Consider the following 23,996-nt stretch of genomic DNA (forward strand, 5'->3'; position numbering starts at 1 on the left):
TCCCCTGTATTAACAATTTCCACCCTGGTAAAAAGTCTCTGGCTACCCACTTGATCTCTGCCTCCTACCATCTTGTCCACCTATAGAGTAGGGGTTCCCAAGACGGTCGGGAATCCCGGCTCTACAGTTAAGTCCTCGGGACAATTAGGTGATGAAGGCCTGTATATAATGTCCTACTTTTTTTACATCCATTCTTTAATACTTTTAAAATAGCAGTTGATAAACTGTTCTAAGTTCAAATGGTATCCAAGAGAATCAAAGCAAGTGGGAAAATACTTTTATTGGAAAAAAATTGCAACAATCTCAAACCAATAAATTTATTTTGTGGTTAAAGTGCTATGATACACTTAAAAATTGATGGTCAGTAGTTTAGTCACAACAATGTCAAAGGTGGTTGGGAGTGATCAGTTCCTTGTAAATTTTGCAAGATACTGGCAATGTACTGTGCACGGAATTCTCAGCTCTAGGTTTCTTTATACCATTAAGACTCAAAGATAAAACTAGTTTTGTCCTTTGGACGCGGGGCACAGTATTTCCTTGGGAAGGGGCATAATTATATTCCATCATGCAGTGTTGCAGCTAATTTAAACACCTATAAAATACTGACAGCACTGTAAAGTCCAGCATCTGTAATTGTGCAGGAGTTTAGTTAAGTGTGACTTACTAAGTTAAGCAAACAGCAGTATTGTTCTGGAGGAGGATTTCAGCAGGAGGCAGTGTGGTGATGTGCTCAGGATTTAACACTGGGAGGCGATTTGCTTCAGGAATTTAAAATTCGATCTCTTCAGGCTTTGTCACGTTCTTACTGCAGAGTGCAGCCTTGAGGTGACAACCAGATGAAGACACCCATCTCAAACCATGTCACTAGCAGGCCAAGTACAAACCAACCATGCACTGAACTCCAGCCTAGATGCTAAAGACCTTCTGTATTCAGTTCTTACTGGTCAGCCACAGCAGGTGTTCAAAGAGCAGCCTTTAATTCAAGTACGTATCCAGCTTCTTCTGGATGTTCTGGAAGGAATCTACTCCCATGAAATCAGCTTGACCCTGTTCCCAGTTTTTCCGGCGCTCTTCTGAGGAAATCATTGCGGCCGGTGGAGCGGGTGGGCTGACAGAAAGGTGGGAGATAGCTTCAGTCAATTTTTCCTCCTGTGGGTTAAAGGAAGATATTAATTGTACAACACCAACATCTTGAAAATTCTTTGGAACAATTGTGACTGCTTTAAATGTCTAACTAACACCCCTTTCCAAATTCGCATTATACAACATTGAGAGGTATCGGTTAACTTATGCTCAGTCTATCTCTGATTGGAAATAAACTTAGCACCAAAAACAATTAAGTTGTAAACGAAAAACACAAAATGATCATCCATGCACACATCAGGCCATTAAAATGGACAGCCTTTACTATCCAAGGTAGCAAAAATTTCCCCAGAAACTAATCCATTACACTTAGTTAAGCAAACCAAAGCTGAATGAGTATCATAACAGGGACAGGGACCTGTGAAGATTAGCATACCTTCCTACAGAATGGCAAGCCACAAGTGAAAGCCAGTGAATAGACCAGGCATGACTGCTGAAAGATGGCCAGGCATAATTGTAAAGACAGAGAAAAAGAGTCAATGTGGGAAGTTGCATATCAGTTTACTGCAAACAACAATGGCTCCTCACCTCAACCAGCTTCTGCAGGACTGACACCTCAGATTATAAAACCAACATACAGAGTCTAAGGTGAGAGGGATGATGCTTAGGGGTCAATACTCTACAGAGGTCCTGCACAATGGTGAAGTACAATGATCAGAGGGTTGAGGTTTTACGTTAAGTTCTTTTTATGTGGTATGTCAATGGTTTGGATGATGGAACTGATGTTTCTGTGGCTAATTTTGCGAATGATATGAAGATAGGTGGAAGGGAAAGTAGTGTAGAGGACGCAGGAAGGCTACAATAGGACAGACAGATTCAGAGAATGGACAAAGAAGTGGGAGATGGAATCCAGTGTCGGGAAGTGCATGGTAATACACTTGGTTAGAAGAAATAAAAGGGTAGACTATTTCATAAATGGGGAGAAAATTCAAAAATCTGAGGTGCAAGGGACTTGGGAGTCCTCGTGCAGGATTTCCTCAAGGTTAACTTGCAGATCGAGTTGGTGGAGATGAAGGCAAATGCAATGTTAGCGTTCATTCACGAGGACTAGAATACAAAACCAATGTAATCCTGAGGCTTTATAAGGTACAGGTGAGACCTCACTTGGAGTGGCCCCCTTATCTAAGAAAATCCATGCCGACACGGGAGAGGGTTCAAAGGAGGTTCACAAAAATGATTCTGGGATTGAAAGGCTTGTCATTTGTGGAGTGTTTGATGGTACTGGGCCTGTACGTGCTGGAACTTAAAATGATGGGGGATCTCATTCAAACCTATCTAATGTTGAAAGGCCTAGATAGAGTGGATGTGGAGTGGGTATTTCCTAATGTGTGGCAACCTAGAACTAGAAGGCACTACCTTGGAATAGAGGCATCTCAATTTGCAGTGGAGATGAGGAGGAATTTCTTTAGCCAGAGGCTGGTGAATCTGTGGAACGGGTGGCTGTGGAGGCCAGGTCATTGAGTATACAGTATTTAAAGCAGATGTTGATAGGTTCTTGATTAGTCATTGAGTGTACTTAAGGCAGAGGTTAATAGATTCTTGATAAGGTTGACAGGGCACTGGATGTGCCATGATCGAATGACCGATCAGACTTGAATAACCTAAATGTGCTCCAGTGCCTTATGGTCTTAGTTGGATTGGCAGTGAACCAGTCCAAACGACTCCATACAATACCTCCCGCATGGAGAGAGCAGAGTACTGTCACCACTCACTGGGGTCTAGACTGGGTTGCAATGGGGTGCAGGGAGTGGGGTAGAGAAGCTCTGGGACCCAAATGTTCCAGCAGCAGGTTGGAAGGAAGTCATTCTGGCCTCCCCTGTGCCTACAAATAACAAACAGGGATTCACAAATAAAGCCACCCATACCCTCAAATTCTAAGCTAGTGGTCACCTTATTTCAAGCCCTCCAAGGCAGAGTACAAAGTAAATGGCAGGATACTTGGTAGTGTGGAGGAGCAGAGGGATCTCGGGGTACATGTCCACAGTTCCCTGAACATTGCCTCACAGGTGGATAGGGTAGTTAAGAAAGCTTATGGGGTGTTAGCTTTCATAAGTCGAGGGATAGAGTTTAAGAGTCGTGATGTAATGATGCAGCTCTATAAAACTTTGGTTAGGCCACACTTGGAGTACTGTGTCCAGTTCTGGTCGCCTCCCTATAGGAAGGATGTGGAAGCATTGGAAAGGGTACAGAGGAGATTTACCAGGATGCTGCCTGGATTAGAGGGTATGCATTATGTTCAGAGATTAAGGAAGCTAGGGCTTTACTCTTTGGAGAGAAGGAGGATGAGAGGAGACATGATAGAGGTGTACAAGATAATAAGAGGAATATATAGAATGGATAGCCAGTGTCTCTTCCCCAGGGCACCACTGCTCAATACAAGAGGACATAGCTTTAAGGTAAGGGGTGGAAAGATCAAGGGAGATACTAGAGGAAGGTTTTTTACTCAGAGAGTGGTTGGTGTGTGGAATGCACTGCCTGAGTCAGTGGTGGAGGCAGATACACTAGTGAAGTTTAAGAGACTACTAGACAGGTATATGGAGGAATTTAAGGTGGGGGGGGTTATATAGGAGGCAGGGTTTGAGGGTCGGCACAACATTGTGGGCCGAAGGGCCTGTACTGTGCTGTACTATTCCATGTTCTATGAAATAGAGGATATAGTAAGGGATCTTTACCCATGGCACAAGTCTATCAGCGGGCACCAGTTTAAAGGAGAAGAGCAAGAGGCTTTGAGGAGATCTGAAGAAGAAGCTTTTCACCCAAAGGGTAGCTGCAACTTGGAACAGATTGCCAGGAGGCAGCTAACACGCAAGAAGCATCCGGATAAGCACTTAACTCACCAAGGCACAGTAAAGTGCAGAGTATGGCCGGGACATGGGACCAGTGTAGATTGGAATTCGGTGCAGAAGGGCCCATTTCTTCACTGTGTGTCTTTAGGACTCTGAGAAGGCATTGGCAATGATGAGAAGCTGGTAGGTGGAGAGTGATGGATCCTGAGGGTCAGTCTATAGGTCACCTTAGCAGATTGCTATATTAAGCAAGTTGCTGGGACAAGCAGGTTCGAGTGAGCCATGAGTACAGTGTTTCATTTTGTATCACTGTTCATTCACATCTTACAACACATACCGGAGATCAAGAACCAGGCAGAAAATGGATGTGTGGTTTATGTTTGACATTTAACAAAGTGAGAACTAGGTCCTAAGCCATCAATTGTACAATTCAGAAGCTAATAATTAGTAAAGCTGACTGCTAACTGATCCCTCGCTGTGTAATTACTGTTCACTTTTTAGTATGGATTCATTCAGCTAGGATAACAGCTTTTTAAATGTACACTCAGTTAATTTATTGGAGAGCAACATAAAAGAAAATCGCAACAGTTCAGGCAGTGTCTATGGAGAGGAATAAAGAGCTGATGTTTCGGGCCAAGACTCTTCATCAGTCCCGATGAAGGGTCTCGGCCTGAGAAGTTGAGTCTTTATTCCTCTCCATAGATGCTGCCTGACCTGCTGAGTTCCTCCAGCATTTTGTGCATGTCACTGGATTTCCAGTACCTGCGGAATCTCTTGAGTTTAAAAGAACATCTACCACGTAAGTTGTTAAATAGGGTTAAATTAGGGGTTCCCAACCTTTTTTATGCCATGGTCCCCTACCATTAACTGAGGGGTCCGTGGAGCCCAGGTTGGGAAGCCCTGGGTTAAGTCATTTTAACCACTTGTCCACATGTTAGTTGATCTCCAGATTGTTAAAACATCCCACTAGTATGCCAGCATGCTTAATTCTACATTTATATTTGCAGCCTACCTCTTGTTTGTCAGGACTGATGTTCTTCGAGATGCTGTACTGTGTAAGCATTGGTTGAATAGATGTTGTCAAGATGTCCCACCACATTCTGATGAATTCAGTGTGGACAACTGATGAACCGACATGAACATCACCTGTCACACATTTAGTCTTTGAGTTGTAGGAGTAGTTCCAGGGTTTGATGTTACCAAGGAAATGGACCACCTTGGCATCAGCACCGTATCTGCACATTTAATGCAAAACATTAATGCTAATTTCTAGTCAATAATTTAAAAAAGTCAGACTATGAAATTCAACCATTTCTTCAGGGATAAAATCTTAATTTGATCTGCACTGCAAATTGCTCAACTTTGCTGGCTCTTTAGAAACTGCTGAATCAGAGGCATTTCATTCATATGGGGTTTATGCCAACTTTAAACATAGCTCAGAAGCACTACAAATATCTATTAAAAACACTGCCTGTCTTTGATAATGGGTATGTCTTCATACTGGCCAAACTCTGGATACCTTTTAACGGTGGATTTTTGGAGCTGTAATCCTCCAGCCACGACGTTTGTGGAAGATGCATCTTAGATGGAACATTAATGACTTTTAACTCAGAATTCCAACCGATAATTTGAATCCTTCAGGGATGTTCCTAAATTACTTTAATGGTAAATACTTCAACTGGTACAGTACCTTACCAGGAACTTGCAGAAAATGCCACAGGTTCTGGGTTCAATCTGCATCCTAGTAGCTTGAACACAAGACTAAGGCCAGTTCGAGGGAGGAGGTGCATTGTCAGAATCACAGTCAAACAACACATTAAAAAGGCCCTTCGGCCCAATTCAAGCATACTGAGCATGGTGCTCAACAAGCTGGTGCCAAGTGCTAGGTGAGCAAGATGATAAACCAAGACCCTGCTTGTTCTCGCCAACAGACTTAAATTGGAGGAGGTAGAAGACTTTGTTAGGATACAGAGAAGTGGCAGATGGCAATCAACCCAAAAAGGTGTGAAGTGATTCACTTTGGAAGGACAAGTTTGAAAGCAGAATAAGATGGTTAATGGTAGGATTCTTAATGTGGAGAAACAGAGGGTCCATGTTCAAAGACCTCTCAAAGTTGATAGGGTTGTTAAGGATGAGTATGGTGTGTTGGCCTTCATTAGTCAGGGAATTGAGTTCAAGGGCTGCAAGGTCATGAAGCATCTCCATAAAACACTGGTTAGACAACACTTGGAGTACTATGTTCAGTTCTGGTCCCCTTCTTATAGGAAGGATGTGGAAGCTTTGGGGAGGGCACAGAGATTTACCAGCATATTGGATGGATTAGAGAATATGTCTCAAGAGGATAGGTTGAGCAAGCTAGGGCCTTTCTCTTTGGAGCGAAGGAAGATGAGGGGAGGTGACTTTATAGGGATGTACAAGAGGCACAGATTGAGTGGACGGCCAGAGACATTTTCCCAGTGTGGAAATGAATAGCATAAGGAGGCAACATGTTAAGATGACTGGAGGAAACTGTAGGGGGATGACAAATTTGTTTTTTAATATAAACACAGAGTGGCGGATGTATGGAACACGCTGCCTAGAGAGACACATGGATGACAGAAAAATGGACGGCTATATTGGATGGAAGGATTAGATTGATCTTAGGTTTAAAGGATCATCACAACATTGTGGGCTAAAGAGCCTGTACTGTGCTGTAATGTTCTGTGTTCAACGATTCCACGGTACAATTCTGAAGAAGGCCTCAGGAATTCTCCTCCAGATTCCTGGCCAAAACTTATCCTTCAACCAAGTCAGGGATTTTATAGTTCTGGATTTCCAGAAGGTAGTCCATGATAATGATTAGGACATGTGGTATAGGAAGATAAATTGGATAAAAAGTAGAAAGCAAAGGAAAAGTATAAAGTGTCATGTTATTTAGTAGGAAGTGGTGTTTCAGTAAGGTTATTGATGGGACAATGAATAATATTCATGCTACATTAATAATTTCAGCTTAGTAACAAATAACGTTGCTACAAACTTCACAGATGATACCCAACTAGAGGTAACTAGAGCTCTAACTAGATGCACCAGCATGTTATGTTTGTCTGAACAACAAACACAATTATAACCAACACAGTATATAACTGGTTGTACAGAGATTGGGAAAGGCACTAAATTAACAGAACACTAACAAACAAAGAATTTCATCCAATCTCTAAATGGAACTAGATAAAAAACCATTAGATCGTTCTGCAGCGTGAGTCAGCAATAGCGTGCTTCTAGGAAAGGATGAATGAAAGTCAGGGACTTTTTGAAGAAGGTTCAAAGATTCAAAGTAGATTTATTATCAAAGTACATATGCAGTATACAGTCCTGAGATGTCTTCCCTCAGACAGCCACAAAGCAAAGAAACACCATGAAACATATTCAAACGAAAACATCAAACACCCAACGTGCAAAAACAAACAAATTGTGCAAGTGGCAACGAGTGAATAACACACAGAATATTAAACATCAAACTGCAGAGTCTCTGAAACAGTCCACCAATGTCCAGCGCTGTTCAGTTTAACTTAGTGCTGTGTTGATTGTTCACAGAGCCAGTCCACCCCAATCAAAACTGATCAAAATAGCAATTTAAAAAAAGAGTAACCAGAGACATATATAACACGAACCACAAAGTCCTCAAAATATGAGTCCAATCCACAAACCATGCTAATCAAATTTTGCCCAAGACCCAAGCCTCCTGCACCTTGCTCCAGCAACAATGAGTGAGAGGGAGAGAGAGACCAGTCAAATACAGGCAGATGGCGCTGAACACTGCTCGCCTTCTCCTCTCATCCTCATTAATTTCAATCTTGATCAATGCTTTAATGAATGAGATTGGTGAGACTGGCGAGTAATGGATCCAATCATGGGTTCACGCTGCACCATCACGTCGTATACTCCATCCTCAACTTTGCTCTCAACCACGCCAGATTCCCTCAAAAACTGCAAAAGCGCCAGATCGCTCAGTTGGACCAAAAACACATTATCAAAATGAAAATTACTGGCTCCAGTTGCACATTGATTAGTAGTAGAAGTATATTTAAAAGAAGCCGAAGAAGTAGTTTCGTGAAACTACTTTTTCTATTAGTTAAAGTTAATTCAATAAATGGAATGTGGACCTCATCAATAGATAACAGGGCGCGACAGAATTCAATTATTTGAATTAACTTCAATTAATAAAATTGACATTTATTTTTAAGAGTTTATTCTGAATCAAATTTTCAGGATTTCATCAAATTTGGGACGTCAAGATCATACAGTTAATCAAAATAAGTCTCAGGATTTCACTGCATTTGGGGTATGAACGACATGGTTACAACATGGAACATAAGAAAGCATCATAGATGTACTTACTGTTTGAAAGCAGGAAGGTAGGAATATATTGCGACACTGCTCAAGTTGTAAATGAAGGGAAGGTGTTTATTGATATCAGCTGTGGCCCAGCTGCTGAAGAAACTGTTCAGTAAACCCTGGTCCCCACCTAAAGTGAAAGAAAGCAAACTTCAAAATGGCAAACCATTTTATCTACCTATTCCCTGTAATGAATTAAATGTTCCAACGTGCTTCATAGACCAAAACCTGGGTTCAATTGTTTATGCCATAAGGGAGATGGTGAATTGGTCACCGAATTGTACAGAACAGAAATGGGCCCTTCAGTTCACTTCTACCACTCCCAGCATTTTGGCCATCTGCGATTTTCAGGATTTCATCAAATTTGGAGTGTCAGGATCAGACAGTTAATCAAAGCATGTCTCAGGATTTCACTACATTTGGGGGATGAAGCACAGACAATTAGAACATTAAGCATAGACCAGAGCAGCACAATTGAAAATATTAAGCAGACTCATGGAGTGAAACAGCATGGAAACAGGAAATTTGGCCCAATTTGCCCATGTCTGCCTCAGTTACTCCCATTTACTATATCTACCTTGTGCTGGAAGTGACTGTTGGTACTATGCTTTGCATTTTGGCCCTGGAACAGGAGATCCCAACTTTTTTTTTAATGCCATGGACCCCTACTATTAACTGAGGAGTCCGTGGTGCCCAGGTTGGGAACCCCTGCCCTGGAGTAATGCTGTTTCGCTTGGCTGCTTTCACGGGCATTCACGTATGGTCGGATGATAATTAAACTTGAACAACTTGAACTTGATTTTGATACATAACCCTCTAAAGCAGGAGTTCCCAACCTGGAGTCTACTGACCCTTTGTTTAATGGTATTGGTCCACGGCATGAAAAGGTTGGGAACCCCTGCTCTAAAGCTTTCCTATTTAGGATGGAAACCGATAAATATCTAGATATAAGAAGCACCAAGTGTTGTGGAAAGGAAGCAGATGATTAAAGATGATCTTTGCAACAGAAAAAGCTTGGGGACGAGAGAAACAGAATTTCAGGGAAAGCTTTGAGTCTAGCCATGGCTGCCAAGGGTTGACTGATTAAAATTGGGAGTTAGTGATCAGGATCAGAATTGGAGGAGCATGCAACTGTGGACTGAGGGAGGAATACAAGTTTAGAGGAAGCTACTAAGATGAGGGGCACTGAGACCAGAAAGTATTGAAAACATAGGGGAATTACACCGAGTGTTGTTGCAGCAAGTCATCGGGGCCCCCACCACCCAGGTCATGCTCTCTTCTCTCTGCTGCCATCAGGAAGAAGGTACAGGAGCCTCAGGACTCACACCACCAGGTTCAGGAACAGTTATTACCCCTCAGCCAAAGGGCATAACTTCACTTGTCCCGACACTGAAATGTTCTCCCATCTATGGGCTCACCATCAGGGACTTATTTTATGTTCTCGATATTTATTTATTATTATTCTTGCTTTCTTTTTGTATTTACACAGCTTGTTGTCTTTTGCACGCTGGCTGAATGCACAAACTGGTGCAGTCTTTCATGATTCTATTATGGTTATTATTCTATTATCGATTTATTGAATATACTCACAAGAAAATGAATCTCGGTATTGTATAAGGTGACATAAACGTACTATGATAATAAAAACTTATTTTGAAGTTTGAACTTAATACTTCTGAAATTTAGGTGTGGCAATCATTAGTGCCTCACTACTGACCTGCAGGTAGCTGGAAGTACTGACTGTCACATGCAAGGTGGTGATGTCTACCTCCTCGCAGTTAAGTCACCAAAATCACTACTGGTTCTTTAGCGTACAGGGGTCCATTTAAGCGTCTGATAAAAGTTGGATAGAAGCTGTCCTTGAGTCTGGTTGTTTGAGCTCACAGTCTTTTGTATCTTCTGCCTATAGGGGCAGGGTGGAAGAGAGAAGGACCAGGGGGTGGAAAGGGTCCTTACATTAGCTGCTTTCTGAGTTAGTCTGATATATAGGTGGAGTCAACAGGAGAAGGGCAAGACAGAATTGGTTTGCATGATGGACTGGGCTGCGTACGCAACTCTCCACAATTTCTTTTGGCTGTGGGCACGAATCTAGCAGAATATCACTTCTTGAAGCAATTAACCAAGATGACACCCCTTTGGGACATTTTCACAGCAGTCATTATTTTAGCTTATGTTGGTTCAGGTGGTAACAGGTGTTATGTGAATAATGATGGCATTAACTCCATGTGAAACTCCAAGAATGGGTTTAGGCAGTACACTCATATGGATTGTTTTTATCTATTCCAGATGCCACAAGATCAATTGTAGACAATAACTTTCAATTTAAGTTGGCCAGAGCTGATGTACAGGATCAACATCATTCTGGAAAAATCAAAGCAAAACTTCAATTTTAACACACTACAACTGCAAGAGAATTCATTGATTTAATTCTGCCCGCGGATATCCTGATCCTCTGCATTAATATTTCAACAGGCAATATCAAGTTCCACATCCGTTCACAAACATTTTATGGGCCAGTGTGCAGGTCAAATTTCCGCTCACCTGCCTAGAACAAAAGCCAAGTCAATCCCACTCAGCATTAGGTATTCTATCAGAGCGACAACACCTAAATTTCAGAAGTATTGCAACAAGGAGAAAAAAAGACATCCTATGTTCAGAGAAAGAGGTCAGAATTGGCTAACATTTGCAACATACAAATCTAATTAGCAACTTGCATTCACAGCATGGTTAGCATTATTGATTCTTCTTCTCAGGTAGTTTTTCAAGCTCAAACCACAAGGTATGGGTAGAGTGGCCTCTGAATGGATAATGAGGCTAATGCAAGAACCACATATAGGGTAGGTGGTAGCTGCTGGGCTGGATGGGTAACTGCAACCTGATCCACACCTTCTTCCCCTTACGCAGGTCTGTGTGTTCCCAGTACAAGAGCTCAAGGCCAATAGCAGATAATTAGCACTAAGCCACATGGTGATGGTAGGACCAACAGCTTGGTCAAGGGAGAACGTTTCAGGGAGATTCTTAAAGTCCTGCTGTTGACAATGGAATTAAAGTCAGGGAGAAGGAAGAGACTGGAACTACACATTGTAGTGACCTCGGACAGCAAGCCTACAGAGGAATCTAAAACCTGGGATGAGGACTTCAAAACTGAGTCACTGGTCTACTGGAACCAACATAGGTCAGCCAGCACAGGGGAGCCTGCAGAGTGGTAAACACTGCCCAGCTCATCACTTCCTTCCATCCAGTCCACCTTGATGGGGTATGGCCTCAAGAAGGCCAATAATATCGTCAAAGATGCTTGCCAACCGGAAACTTAAAAGATTAAAAGCTAGAAGATCACAGAAGAACAGTTTTTTTCCACATTGCTGTCAGATTTCTGAACCAATTACCTTCCCAGTGGTGCAACAACATTCATAGACTCTTTAACTTAGCAACTTTTGGTTCTTCTGTTATTGTTACTTCATCGTCAAAATCATTATGTGCTGTGTTGTATGACCGAGGTGAACATGGTCCTCATGACAAAGATTGTTCTTTGACAAATTTTTCTGCAGAAGTGGTTTGCCACTGCCTTCTTCTGGGCAGTGTCTTTACAAGACAGGTGACCCCAGCCATTATCAATACTCTTCAGGGATTTCTGCCTTGCGACAGTGGTTGCATAACCAAGACTTGTGACATGCACCAGCCGGTCAGACAACCATCCATCATCATCTGCTCCCATGACTTCACCTGACCTTGATCAAGGTGCTACATCTTGCCCAAGGGTGACCTTCAGGTGGGTGGCGGGAAGGAGCGCCTTACACCTCCTTCAGTAGAGGCATATCTCCACCCTGCCACCTAAATTGTCAGTTCAGCATTTCCCTTTTGTATTACCTCAAACTGCACTGGAATCCTTGCTCCATTCTGCTGTATTGTACTTCCATTCCAGAGTACAACCCTACACAGCGGAGGATATCAGCAAAAGGCAATGCCTCAAGGTGTCATCCCTCATTAAGGACCTCCATCACCTAGGATACCCCTCATCTCATTACTACCATCAGGGAGGAGGTACAGGAACCTGAAAACCCACATTCAATGTCTAGGAACAGCTTCTTCCCCTCTGCCATCAGATTGCTGAATGAGCCATGAACACTGCCTTACTATTCCTCTTTTCCATTACTTATTTTGTTAACTATTATACTAATTTTTGTCTTGCAATGTACTGCTGTCGCAGAACAACACATTTCATGACAAGTGTCAGTGATAATAAATGTGAATCCCATTCTACTCACCATAATATTTGCATCATTCTGTTGTCTTAAACTCACTATTGCATCCCTTACTAGCTCTTCTTTCAGTTAGTCCTGACGAAGGGTCTCGGCCCGAAACGTCGACGTACCTCTTCCTATAGATGCTGCCTGGCCTGCTGCGTTCACCAGCAACTTTTATGTGTGTTGCTCGAAATTCCAGCAGCTGCAGATTTCCTCGTGTATTGCATAAATTGTTGTATTTGTATTTATAATCAGGTACACTGTCTACTCTGTGAGCTTCAGTCAAACAAGGAACTTCTTTGTGCCCTGGTGTATATGACAAGAGACTTACATGAACCGGAGGGAGTTGCCAGAACCTTTCTTGGTTCTTGGACTTCCTCAAGATACAGACGGAGGCTATTCAACCCTTTGAGTTGCTTAGACTTCTCCCATCAGCCCCTTTTCCCCTTTTAGCACTCAACAGTTTCCTCTCTCTCACATCCACATTAACATCACGTGAAAGAGTGGTGGAAGTAGATGAGAGCTATTTAGACATGAACATGCAGGGAGTAGAGGGATTCACACCATGTGCAGGCAGGTGAGATTAGTTTCATTTGGCATCATAGTCAGCACAGACATTATGGGCTGAAGGGCCTGTTCGAGTGCTGTATTGTCCACACTCAGTGGCCACTTTATTAGGTACAGGAGTGGAACTCATTTGTCTTCTTTTGCTGTAGCCCATCCACTTCAAGGTTCGATGTGTTGTGCATTTGGAGATGCTCTTCTGCACTCCACTGTTGTAACACGTAGTTATTTGAGTTACTGTCACCTTCCTGTCAGCTTGAGCCAGTCTGTCCATTCCTCCTCTGACCTCTCATTAACAAGCCATTTCTATCTACAGAACTGCTACTATCGCACCATTCTCTGTAAACTCTCAAGACTGTTGTGCGTGAAAATCCCTGGAGATTCTCAAACCTCCCTGAATGGCACCGACAATCATTCCACATTCAAAGTCACAAATCACATTTCTTCTCCATTCTAATGTTTGGTCTGAACAGCAACTAAATCTCTTGATTGTGTCTGTAAGCTTTTATGCATTGAGTTGCTGTCACAATTGGCTGATTAGATATTTGCATTAACAAGGTGTATAAGTGTGCTTAATAAAGTGGCCACTGACTGTATGTGTTTAAAGACCTGCTTTTGCCTTCTGGTAATAGTGTTGCATAGAATTTATACAAGAAGTCTCAGTGTTTGATGGAACAGATTTGAGCAAAATTGATCAAACCACCAAAACCGTTCAGCAGTTTCCAATTATTTCCCAATATTCAGTAAAGCAGACAGGTGAGCCAACTTTTGACTGCCACGCAACTAACGACACAAGTAGAATTATGAAAGCATTGCCCACAATGTTCTAACCTTAGCACCCACACTCCTGATTAACATGTTTTATGCTAAAGTAGGGAAGTTTTGAACTTTGACAGTTCATGAGGATGGAATTGCGATGTTTACGGTCTGGGTATGTGTTGATTTTGTCCAAACCAGGTACCCAGTTGGTGCCTGATGACTTATCTGGCATTCCACTTATGTTTTGATACAGTGCTGATGGTTTGGATTACTGTGTGTAGTTCTAGTCACCTGTCTCTAGGAAAGACATCAATAAGATTGAAAGAGTGTAGAGAAAATTTACGAAGATGTTGCTGGGACTTAAGGACCCGAGTTATAGGGAAAGGTTGAGTAGATTAGGACTGCATTCCCTGGAACGTAGAAGACTGAGGGGAGATTTGAATGAAGTATACAAAATTATGGGAGCGATAGAAAAGGTAGTAGCAAGTAGGCTTTTTCCACTGGTTGGGTGGAACTTGAGCCAGAAGTCATTGGTTAAGGGAGAAAGATTAAATCATTACAGGGGAAGCTGAGGAGAGGCTTCTTCACTCAGAAGGTGGTGTGAGATGGAACGAGCTGCCAGTGGACGTGGTGGATACGGGTTCGAATGCAACACTTAAGTGAAATTTGGATAAGCACATGGATGACAGTGGTATGGAGGGCTACCGGAACTGAACAAACTTATCAGCAGTGGAAATCTGTAGATCTAAAAGCGGAAGTCAAAAGGAGAGTGATAGTCATTCTTGCTCAATCACAATTTTTTAAAGATTTATGTGACTCATTCTCACTTTCTGAAATCGATTTTCATTTGTACCACTGTAATCGCCCACTTAGTGGGTGTAAACAAGAACACATCTCTGCTTACTGGTTCTCAAGACCTCATACCAAGACAATCAAAATAATCAAAGGCAGAGCTTCCCTATGGTAGAAAGAGAGATACCTTTGTGTTTTTACGGGAACTCTCAGACTCCAGGATATTACTTAACAACGATGAAAGTCTTCTGGTTCAGTACTGCAGGAAATTCAGCAATTTCCACACAGCAAGAGCCCATGAACAGCAACGTGCCAATTACCTGATAATCTCATTTCCTTCTCTTCAGCTCACAGGCTGCTCAGGTATTTAATAAAATCCTGGCCAACCTGACTGTATCTTCAATTCCAAATTTCCCATTCCGATTTCACCCCCTTGTTTACCAAACATCCATCTGCCTCCATGTTGAAGTATTCAGAATCTCTCTTTGCACCAACTGATGAGGGAACAGTTCCAAGCACCAACGCTCAGGCGTAAAATTCTGTCTCAACAATCTGCACATGCTGCACTCTCTGGGGCTTAATTTTGAACACAAAGCTTCCAACACAGAGACAAGAGTACAATCGCTGTCCAAACTCTGAAACCCAGCCGCTGGGAAACCAGGTAATTTTGATGGGATCTCAAAGCAGTTTAAAAAAAAACATGACAAACATGAGATGGAGAAGTATATCAGTAGATTGGTGATAACATCTCCTCCTCCGTGATAATCAACACAGGTGCATGTCAAGGATGTGTGCTTTGCCCGCTGCTCTACACTCATGACCATGTGGTTAACAACAGTGCAAACGGCATCTATACATTTACCGTTGACCATCATGATCATTACTGCTGTGTGGTGTGACGTGGGCATGATTGTTCTCGTCAAATTCTTCTACACAAATGGTTTACCATTTCCTTCTTCTGGACTGTGTTTTTACAAGACAGGTGACCCCAGCCATTATCAATATTCTTCAGACACTGTCTGCCTGGTGTCAGTGGTAGCGTAACCATATGCACCAGCTGCTCATATGACCATCCACTAGCTGCTCCCATGGCTTCAAGCGACCCTGATCTGCGGGGGTGAGGGTGGTGGGGCCAAGCAGGTACTACACCTTGCCCAAGGTTGACCTGCAGGCTAGCAGAGGGAAGGAGCGCCCTACACCTCCTATGGTAGAGACTTATCTCTACCCTGCCACCCTATCACCAAAATGAGGAGGTATACGTGAGGGAGATAGATCAGCTGGTCGAGTAGTGTCACAACAACAACCTTGTACTCATTGTCAGCAAGACCAAGGAATTGGTTGTGGGCTTCAGGAAGAAGCCAGGAGAGCACACATCAGTCTGCACTGAGGAGTCAACAATGGAAAGGGGGAGCAGTTTCAGGTTTCTGGGTGCCAACATCTCAGAATATCTACCCTGGGCTAAACATATCGATGCAATCCTACAGAAGGCATGCCAGGGGCTATACTTCATTAGGAGTCTGAGAAGATTTGGTATGTCACCAAAGACTCAAGCAAATTTCTAGTTGCACCGTCAGCAATCTGACTGGTTGTAACACTGCCTGATCTGGACGCTCCACTGCACAAGTTCAAAAGAGGCTGAAGAGGGTTGTAGACTTAGCCAGCTCCATCATGGGCACTAGCCTCCTCACCATCAAGGCAGCTTCAAATGGTGGTGCCTCAAGGCAGTGGCATCCATCATTAAGGATCCTCACAATCTGGAACAATATCTTTTCTCATACTGTAGTGGGGAGGAAGTACTTTCCTGAAGACCCACGCACAAATGTTTTAGGTACAGTTTCTTCCACTCCCATATCAGATTTTTGAATGGTCCATGAATTCAGAAGCACCGCATCATTCCTTTTTATAGAGTCATAGAAAAGTACAGCACGATACAGGCCCTTCAGCCCATATAGTCAATGCCAAACTATTTAAAATGCCTACTCCCATCGACCTGCACTGGTTAGGTAAGAGCTTCCCTCAAGGAAACCATGCTGACTACAGCCTATTTTATCATGTGCCCCCAAATACCCTGAGACCTCATCCTTAATAATCGACTCATACATCTTCCCAACCACTGAGGTCAGACTAACTGGTCAATGATTTCCTTTCTTTTGCCTCTCTCCCTTCTTGAAGAGTGGAGTGACATTTGCAATTTTCTAGACTTCCGGAACCACTCCAGAATTTTTAACGATCATTACTAATGCCTCCACATTTCTTCAGCTACCTCGTTCAGAACTCTGGGGTGTACACCATCTGGTCCTGATGACTTTCTCAGACCTTCTTATTTCCCAAGAACTTTCTCTCTAACTTCACATACTTCATGAACCCTGACGCCTGGAACTTCTACCATTTTGCTCGTGTCTTCCACAGTGAGGACTGATGCAAAGTACTTATTTTTTTCCCCCGCCATTTCCTTAGCCACCACTACTACCTCTCCAGCATCTTTTTCCAGCGGTCCAATATCCACACTCGTCTCTCTTTTACACTTTAAGTATCTGAAGAATTTTTTTGTATCCTCTTTAATATTATTGGCTTTTGTGTTCCATCTTTACCTTCTTAATAACATTTTTAGTTGCCTTCTGTTGGTATTTAAAAACTTCCCACCAATTTTTGCTCTATTATATGCCCTCCATTTGGCTTTTATGTTGGCTTTGACTTCCTCTGTCAGCCATGGTTGTGTCATCTTGCCCTTAGAATACTTATTCCTTGTTGGGATGTTTACATCATAAGACCATAAGACAAAGGAGCAGAAGTTCTCTCTCCATTTAAATAATAGCCTGCCCATTTATTTCTTCTACCAAAATGCATAACCATACACTTTCCAACATTGTATTTCATTTGCCACTTCTTTGCCCATTCTCCCAACCTATCCAAGTCCCTCTGCAGACTCCGTTTCCTCAGCATTACTGGCCCCTCCACCTATCTTTGTATCATCAGCAAACTTAGCCACAAAGCCATCTATTCCATAATCCAAATCGTTGATGTACAATGTAAAAAGAAGTGGCCCCAACACGGGCCCCTGTGGAAACCCACTGGTAACCAGCAGCCAACCAGAATGGGATCCCTTTATTCCCACTTTCTGTTTCCTGCCAATCAGCCAATGCTCTATCCACGTATGTAACTTTCCCATAATTCCATGGGCTGTTAAGCAGCCTCATATGTGGCACCTTGTCAAAGGCCTTCTGAAAATCCAAATATACAACATCCACTGCATCTCCCTTGTCTAGCCTACTGGTAATTTCCTCAAAAAATTGCAATAGGTTTGTCAGGCAGGATTTTCCTTGAAGGAAACCATGCTGAGTCTTGCCTATCTTGTCATGTGCCTCCAGGTTCTCCGTAACTTCGTCCTTGACAATCGACTCCAATAACTTCCCAACCACCGATGTCAAGCTAACAGGTCTATAATTTCCTTTTTGCTTCCTTGTCCCCTTCTTAAATAGTGGAGTGAAATTTGCAATCTTCCAGTCCTCCAGAACCATGCCAGTGTGGCGGCTTGCCCACGCAGCAAGCGAACTGGCTCCAGCAGTTGCCGACGAGCCCGCAGCCAGCGGCAACCCAGAGGACTCTGAGTGCGGGGCAGACCTCGGCCCGGAGGGCGACGTCGCTTCCACTCCGCAAAGGGCGGGGGTTGCTGGGAGCGGGTACTCAAGCGTGCGCTGATTCAAACAGTAAACGGTTCAACCCGACCCTGCTCGAGTCAGTGTGTTGTTTTCACTCGTAGTGTATCAGCGCGACTACACCAGCATCTATCAACTTTGGAAAGATCGTCGCTAATGCCTCCGCAGTCTCCATAGCTACTTCCTTCAGAACACCAGGGTGAATTTCATCTGGTCCGGGAGATTTATCTACCCTTAGACTATTCAGCTTCCCGAGTACTTTCCTGCCAGTGTCCCTTTCCAGTCAACTTTGGCCAGTTACTCTCTCATGCCACTGTAATTTCCTTTACTCCACTGAAATACCGACACATCGGATTTCGGCTTCTCTTTCTCAAATTTCACAGCTCAATCATATTATGATCACTGTCTCCTATGCCTTCCAAATTGCTTCCAGAAATTGCAACCATTGCTGCCCTGCTGTCATCCCTGCCTGTGTTCTTTTCCAATCAATTCTGGCCAAATCCTCTTTCATGCCTCTGTCATTCTCTTTACTCCACTGTAATACTGATACATCTGACTTTAGCTTCTCCTTCTCAAACTTCACAGTGAATTTGATCATATTTGGTCAGACCCCACTTGGAGTACTGTGCTCAGTTCTGGTCACCTCACTACAGGAAGGATGTGGAAACCATAGAACGGGTGCAGAGCAGATGTACAAGGATGTTGTCAGGATTAGGCAGCATGCTTTATGAGAATAGGTTGAGTTTCCAAAATCAAAAAAAAATTTTTTTTAGCGTGTCGCACCAGTCAGCCAGCCATTCTTGTCTGGCGCGTGGTGTCAGGATTGGTCTCCTTTTGGATTGACCGGGTCACGATACGAACATTCCTGATTCAACCCTTTTTTTTTTTTTTATGAGGCCGAGTGGCTAGCTCGACATTCAACCCAGCACGGATGGAAAGTGTGCTCAGGGGGGTGGCCCAACTTGGATTCGAACTCGGGAACCTTCGCTCCGGAGTCCAGTGCTAATGCCATTGTGCCACCAGCCGGCATAGGTTGAGTGAACTCGGCCTTTTCTCCTCGGAGCGACAGAGGATGAAAGGTGACCTGATAGAGGTGTATGAGATGATGAGAGGTATTGATCGTGTAGATAGTCAGAGGCTTTTCCCAGGTCTGAAATGGCTAACACAAGAGGGCACAGGTTTAAGGTGCTTGAAAGTAGGTACAGAGAAGATGTTTGGGGTAAGATTTTTTTTTAATAATATTTTTCTAAACACAGAGAGTGGTGAGTGTGTGGAATAGTCTGTTGGCGACGGTGGTGGAGGCGAAAACAAAAGGGTCTTTTAAGAGACATAGGATAGGTACATGGAGCTTAGAAAAATAGAGGGCTATGGGTAACCCTAGGTAATTTCTAAAGTAAGTACATGTTTGGTACAGCATTGTGGACTGAAGGGCCTGTACAGTGCTGTAGGTTTTCTCTGCTTCTATTATGATCACCTTTCCCTAAGGGTTCTTTTATCTTAAGCTCTTTCATCAATTCCAATTTATTGCACAACCCTCAGTCCAGAATTGCTGATCTCCTCATGGACTCCACCCCAAGCTGTTCTAAAAAAGCCATTTCGTAGGATTTCTAGAAATTCTCCTCTTGGAATTTGGCACCAACCTGATTTTCCCAATTTATCTGCATATTGAAATCTACCATGACTATTGTAACACTGCCCTTTTGGCAAACATTTTCTATCTCCCGTTGAAACTTGTGGACCACATCCTTACTACTGTTAAGTCACATCTCATCATCCTTCGCTCCAAAGAGCAAAGCCCTAGTCTGCTCAAACTTTACTGATGAGACATGCTCTCTAATCCAGGCAGCATCCTAGTAAATCTCCTCTGCACCCTCTCTAAAGCTTCCAAATCCTTGCTCTAATGAGGCAACCAGAACTGAACACAGTATTCCAAACATCGTTTAAACAGAGTTTTACTGAGCTGCAACATGTTCCTGAACTCAATCCCCTGACTAACGAAGGCCAACACAACACACACCTTCTTAACAACCTTATCACCTTGTGCGGCAGCTTTGAGTAACCTATGGACATGAGCCCCAAGATCCCTGTGTTCCTCAACACTGTTAAAAATCTTGCCATTAACTCTGTATTCTCCCTTCAAATTTAACTTTCCAAAGTGAATCACTTCACTTTTCTGGGTTGAACTCACAGATGATTTGAAACTGGAAAGGAATGATGGAAACCAAAACAATGGCTAAAGGTAGGTAAGTACCTCAGACAAGTAATAATGAGTACTCGAGGAAATAGGATTAGTACAATGGATCAAATTTTTTTTTAACAAATGCCTATGAGTTTTCAGCTGCAAAGAGAAACACTGTAGCAACTGTGGAACTAGTGATTTGATAATTTATAATCTAATTGGCATTTTCATTAGTTCTATCAATTGCAATCAGACAAGATCCCCTCAGACAGGTCAAGGTAGAATCTGACCTGCCGAGAGGAGTTATGCTGGTGGAGATTGATCTTGTACTTTGGTTTGTGGCAGATAATCAGCTCCAAACCCTTGTAAATGGAAAATCTGCTTAGAGGTAATGGGTAGAAAGTATAATATCAGAGGGCCTGGGTCCTATTGTGAGGGACAATCCACTGTTTGGACAATTTAAAATGCTGGTCCACATGACCTAGAAAGGCATGGTGTCGGAATTGGAGGCGGGAGTTGGGGTGATTTCTCTTACTCTCCCGAGATGTTCACTTCTTTCTCTGTGGCGCTGAGGCTATGAGACTGCCCCAGGCTGCTGTGCTCCATGTCTGCAAGTTTTGCAGCGATTTGTCCCGCCAGTATGATAAACTGATACTAAGGCTTGGGCCTACTCTGGGCAGCTCCAGGGATTCGGATCTGAGGAGTCTATTGGTTCGGAATGCAGTTGCTCGCTTCTATTGTCTGCATGATTTGTGTTTTTTTCCCCTCACTTTCTCTGCACATTGGAGGTTAGTCTTTGTTTTGTTTTAAATTGGGTTCTTTCAGGTTTCCTGCTTTATGGCTGCCTGTAAGCAGACAAATCTCAAGGTTGTTACTGAAAGTCTAGGGATAGGGGGTGATAGAGGGATAGATGGAGAGAGAAGTTAAAAAGAAACATATTTATTTCACTTATTACAATGCCTTTCAAATTTTCAGGGCATTTCAGAGCAAATTAATGTATAGCCACTCATCATATTTGCCTGAGATACAGTCTTCTTAAAACAGATAGACTGGATGTCTATGAACAGTTCAGTCCCCCAAGAGTAACATTGACCTTCTGTCATATTAATTCTCCACCAACACCCCCCGCCCACCAATCCTCTGATCTTTGGCCCCTTATAATATTCCAATAACATCCAAAGCCAGCTCTTCCATCTCTACAGTGGATACTGAATTCAACTATTTAGGTAACCAGCCTTTCCCCTCCTCTCTGCAAAGTGACATTTCAGTTTCAATTTGCTCCTTTGTTTGAAGTCATTGTTACCATGTCGTTTTTCACATCCAATCACAGATATTCTCCTCCCACCATACCCTCCACTACCCCCTCTTTCTGCAATTCAAAACTCTTCAGGTACGAGTTCAATCCGAAATATTCAGTGTCTCTCTCTCCACGGATGCTGCCTGATATGCTGAGTGTTTCTGTCCTTTTCTGCTTTAGTTCTGGATTTCCAGCATCTTCACTTATTTGTTCCAACTGATTGATCACTATTGTTTCCTTGACAACATGATCCCACAGGCAGAAACAAGGGATGGATGTTGACCAGGAACATTTGACATTGCTCTGCCCCTTGCCCTACTGCACATTGGGATCATGATCGCTCAGCTGATCAGACAGCTATTTACATTCATTCTGTGGCCTTTGGAGAGGTTAAAGGAGGTTGCTTCACAGAAGGAACTGAAATTGGTTTATTATTGTTACACGTACCGAGACACACTGAAAAGCTTCTCTTGAATATTAATCAAATTGTTACTTTGAAACAAACCTGTTTCAGAAAAATAATCCAGTCCTCCATGAAGGAAGTAGATATTAAAACCAAAATGTTCGCTGTTTCTTCAGGCACAAATCTGTATGCCTCGTAACTACTGAGTTAGCTCACAGGGATAAAAAATTGCACACTTTAGTTTCAATCACTTACGTAATTGCGGCTATCTTAATTCCAACACTTCAATTTAACTATTACCTTTACTAGCCGTGGTTTAGGCTGTTGTACTCTTGCCACTCCCGAGATTTGTCGACACAGCCCAGTCCATCACAGGCAAAGCCCTCCCCACCATTAAGCACATCTACAAGGAGCACAGCACCAAGGAAACAGCATCCACCATCAAGGAACCCCACCATCCAGGCCATGCTCTCTTCTTGCTGCTGCCATCAGGATGGATGTACAGGAGCCTTAGGTCCAAAACCATCAGGTTCAGGAACAGTTATTACTCTCAACCATCAGGCTCCTGAACCAGTGTGGATCAGCATGGAACACTGAACAGATTCCACAGCCTATGGATTCACTTTCAACTCAACCCATAGACTCTACAAATCACGTTCTAGCATTATTTTTTCATTTATTTATTTACTTTTATTTACACAGTTGTCTTCTTTTACACTTTGCTTGTTCGTCAGTCTTTGATTGCATGTAGTTTTGCATTGATTCTATTATATTTCCCTATTCTACCGTGAATGCCTGTAAAAATGAATCTCAAGATAGTATATGGTGACATATACATATGTACTTTGATAATAAAGTTACTTTGAACTTCGTTGTTTCTAGAGTTTGCTGCATGCAGGGGTGCTGCTGCCCTCTCAGAATTGCAATAGCCACACGTGATAATTCCTCTATCGACTGGAAGGAAAGTGGGAACAACCGGAAGCATGTGCAGTTCCATTTCCAAAATTCTTTTCCTTTTGCAGCAGTGCAAGCACACACTCAGTCAAGGTGACAAAGTGCTCACACCTTCCTCCTGATATTTTCAAGATATTATATCAAGAAACTCAAAGTAACCTAGAGCGGATCTTTCTTGTGGTGGGAAGACAGGAATGTTTGTATTTCTACGAGTCCTTTCAGACGCTCGACTTTCTGAGCAGGAGAAACTGAACAAAATTTCTCTTTCAGTGTGCTAAACGTGCATCAACTTGAGTTTTTAAAGAAGTAGCTGGGTGAATCAGAATCAGGTTCATTAACATTGACACATCATGAAATCTGTTGTTTTGCAGCAGCAGAATAGTGCAATATGTATAAAAAAGTATTACAAGTTACAGTAAGAAATATATTAATAAATATATCAAAAAAAGTAGTGCAACAAGTGAGCAAAAGTGTGAAGTAGTGTTCATGGGTTTGTGGGCCCTTCAGAAATCTGATGGCAGAGGGGAAGAAGTGGTAGCATAGTAGTTAACACAATGCTTTACAACACCAGCAGCTGGGTTCAATTCCTGCTACTGCCTGTAAGGAGTTTGTACGTTCTCCCCGTGACCACGTGGGTTTCCTCCAGGTAGTCTGGTTTCCCCCCCACATTCCTAAGATGTACAGTGATTAGGTTAAATCAGGGGCTGTTGGGCAGCGTAAAGGGCTGGAAGTTCCTACTACACATTTTATCTCAATAAATAAATATCATAAAATGAAAGGTGCAGTCTATATTTTCCAAAAGGAGCATTTTATGGGAATGACACAATTTGACGCAATCTGAGCAC

General features: G+C 42.8%; 1 protein-coding gene across 1 annotated transcript in view; it reads right to left on the bottom strand.

The window, feature by feature from the left end:
* Window positions 1–262: 262 nt before the first annotated feature.
* The window catches only part of LOC140196204 (glycogenin-1-like), a 98,155-nt gene continuing 74,421 nt past the window's right edge, over window positions 263–23,996 (bottom strand). The window contains exons 5-7 of the mRNA XM_072255001.1: window positions 8,307–8,433; window positions 4,942–5,164; window positions 263–1,149 (exon numbers count right to left, since the gene is read on the bottom strand). Coding sequence (XP_072111102.1) covers window positions 976–1,149; window positions 4,942–5,164; window positions 8,307–8,433 — 524 coding nt within the window. The 3' untranslated portion in view covers window positions 263–975. The remainder of the gene's footprint in view (window positions 1,150–4,941; window positions 5,165–8,306; window positions 8,434–23,996) is intronic.

Source organism: Mobula birostris, chromosome 4 (genome assembly GCF_030028105.1).
Source record: "Mobula birostris isolate sMobBir1 chromosome 4, sMobBir1.hap1, whole genome shotgun sequence".
Taxonomy (NCBI): domain Eukaryota; kingdom Metazoa; phylum Chordata; class Chondrichthyes; order Myliobatiformes; family Myliobatidae; genus Mobula; species Mobula birostris.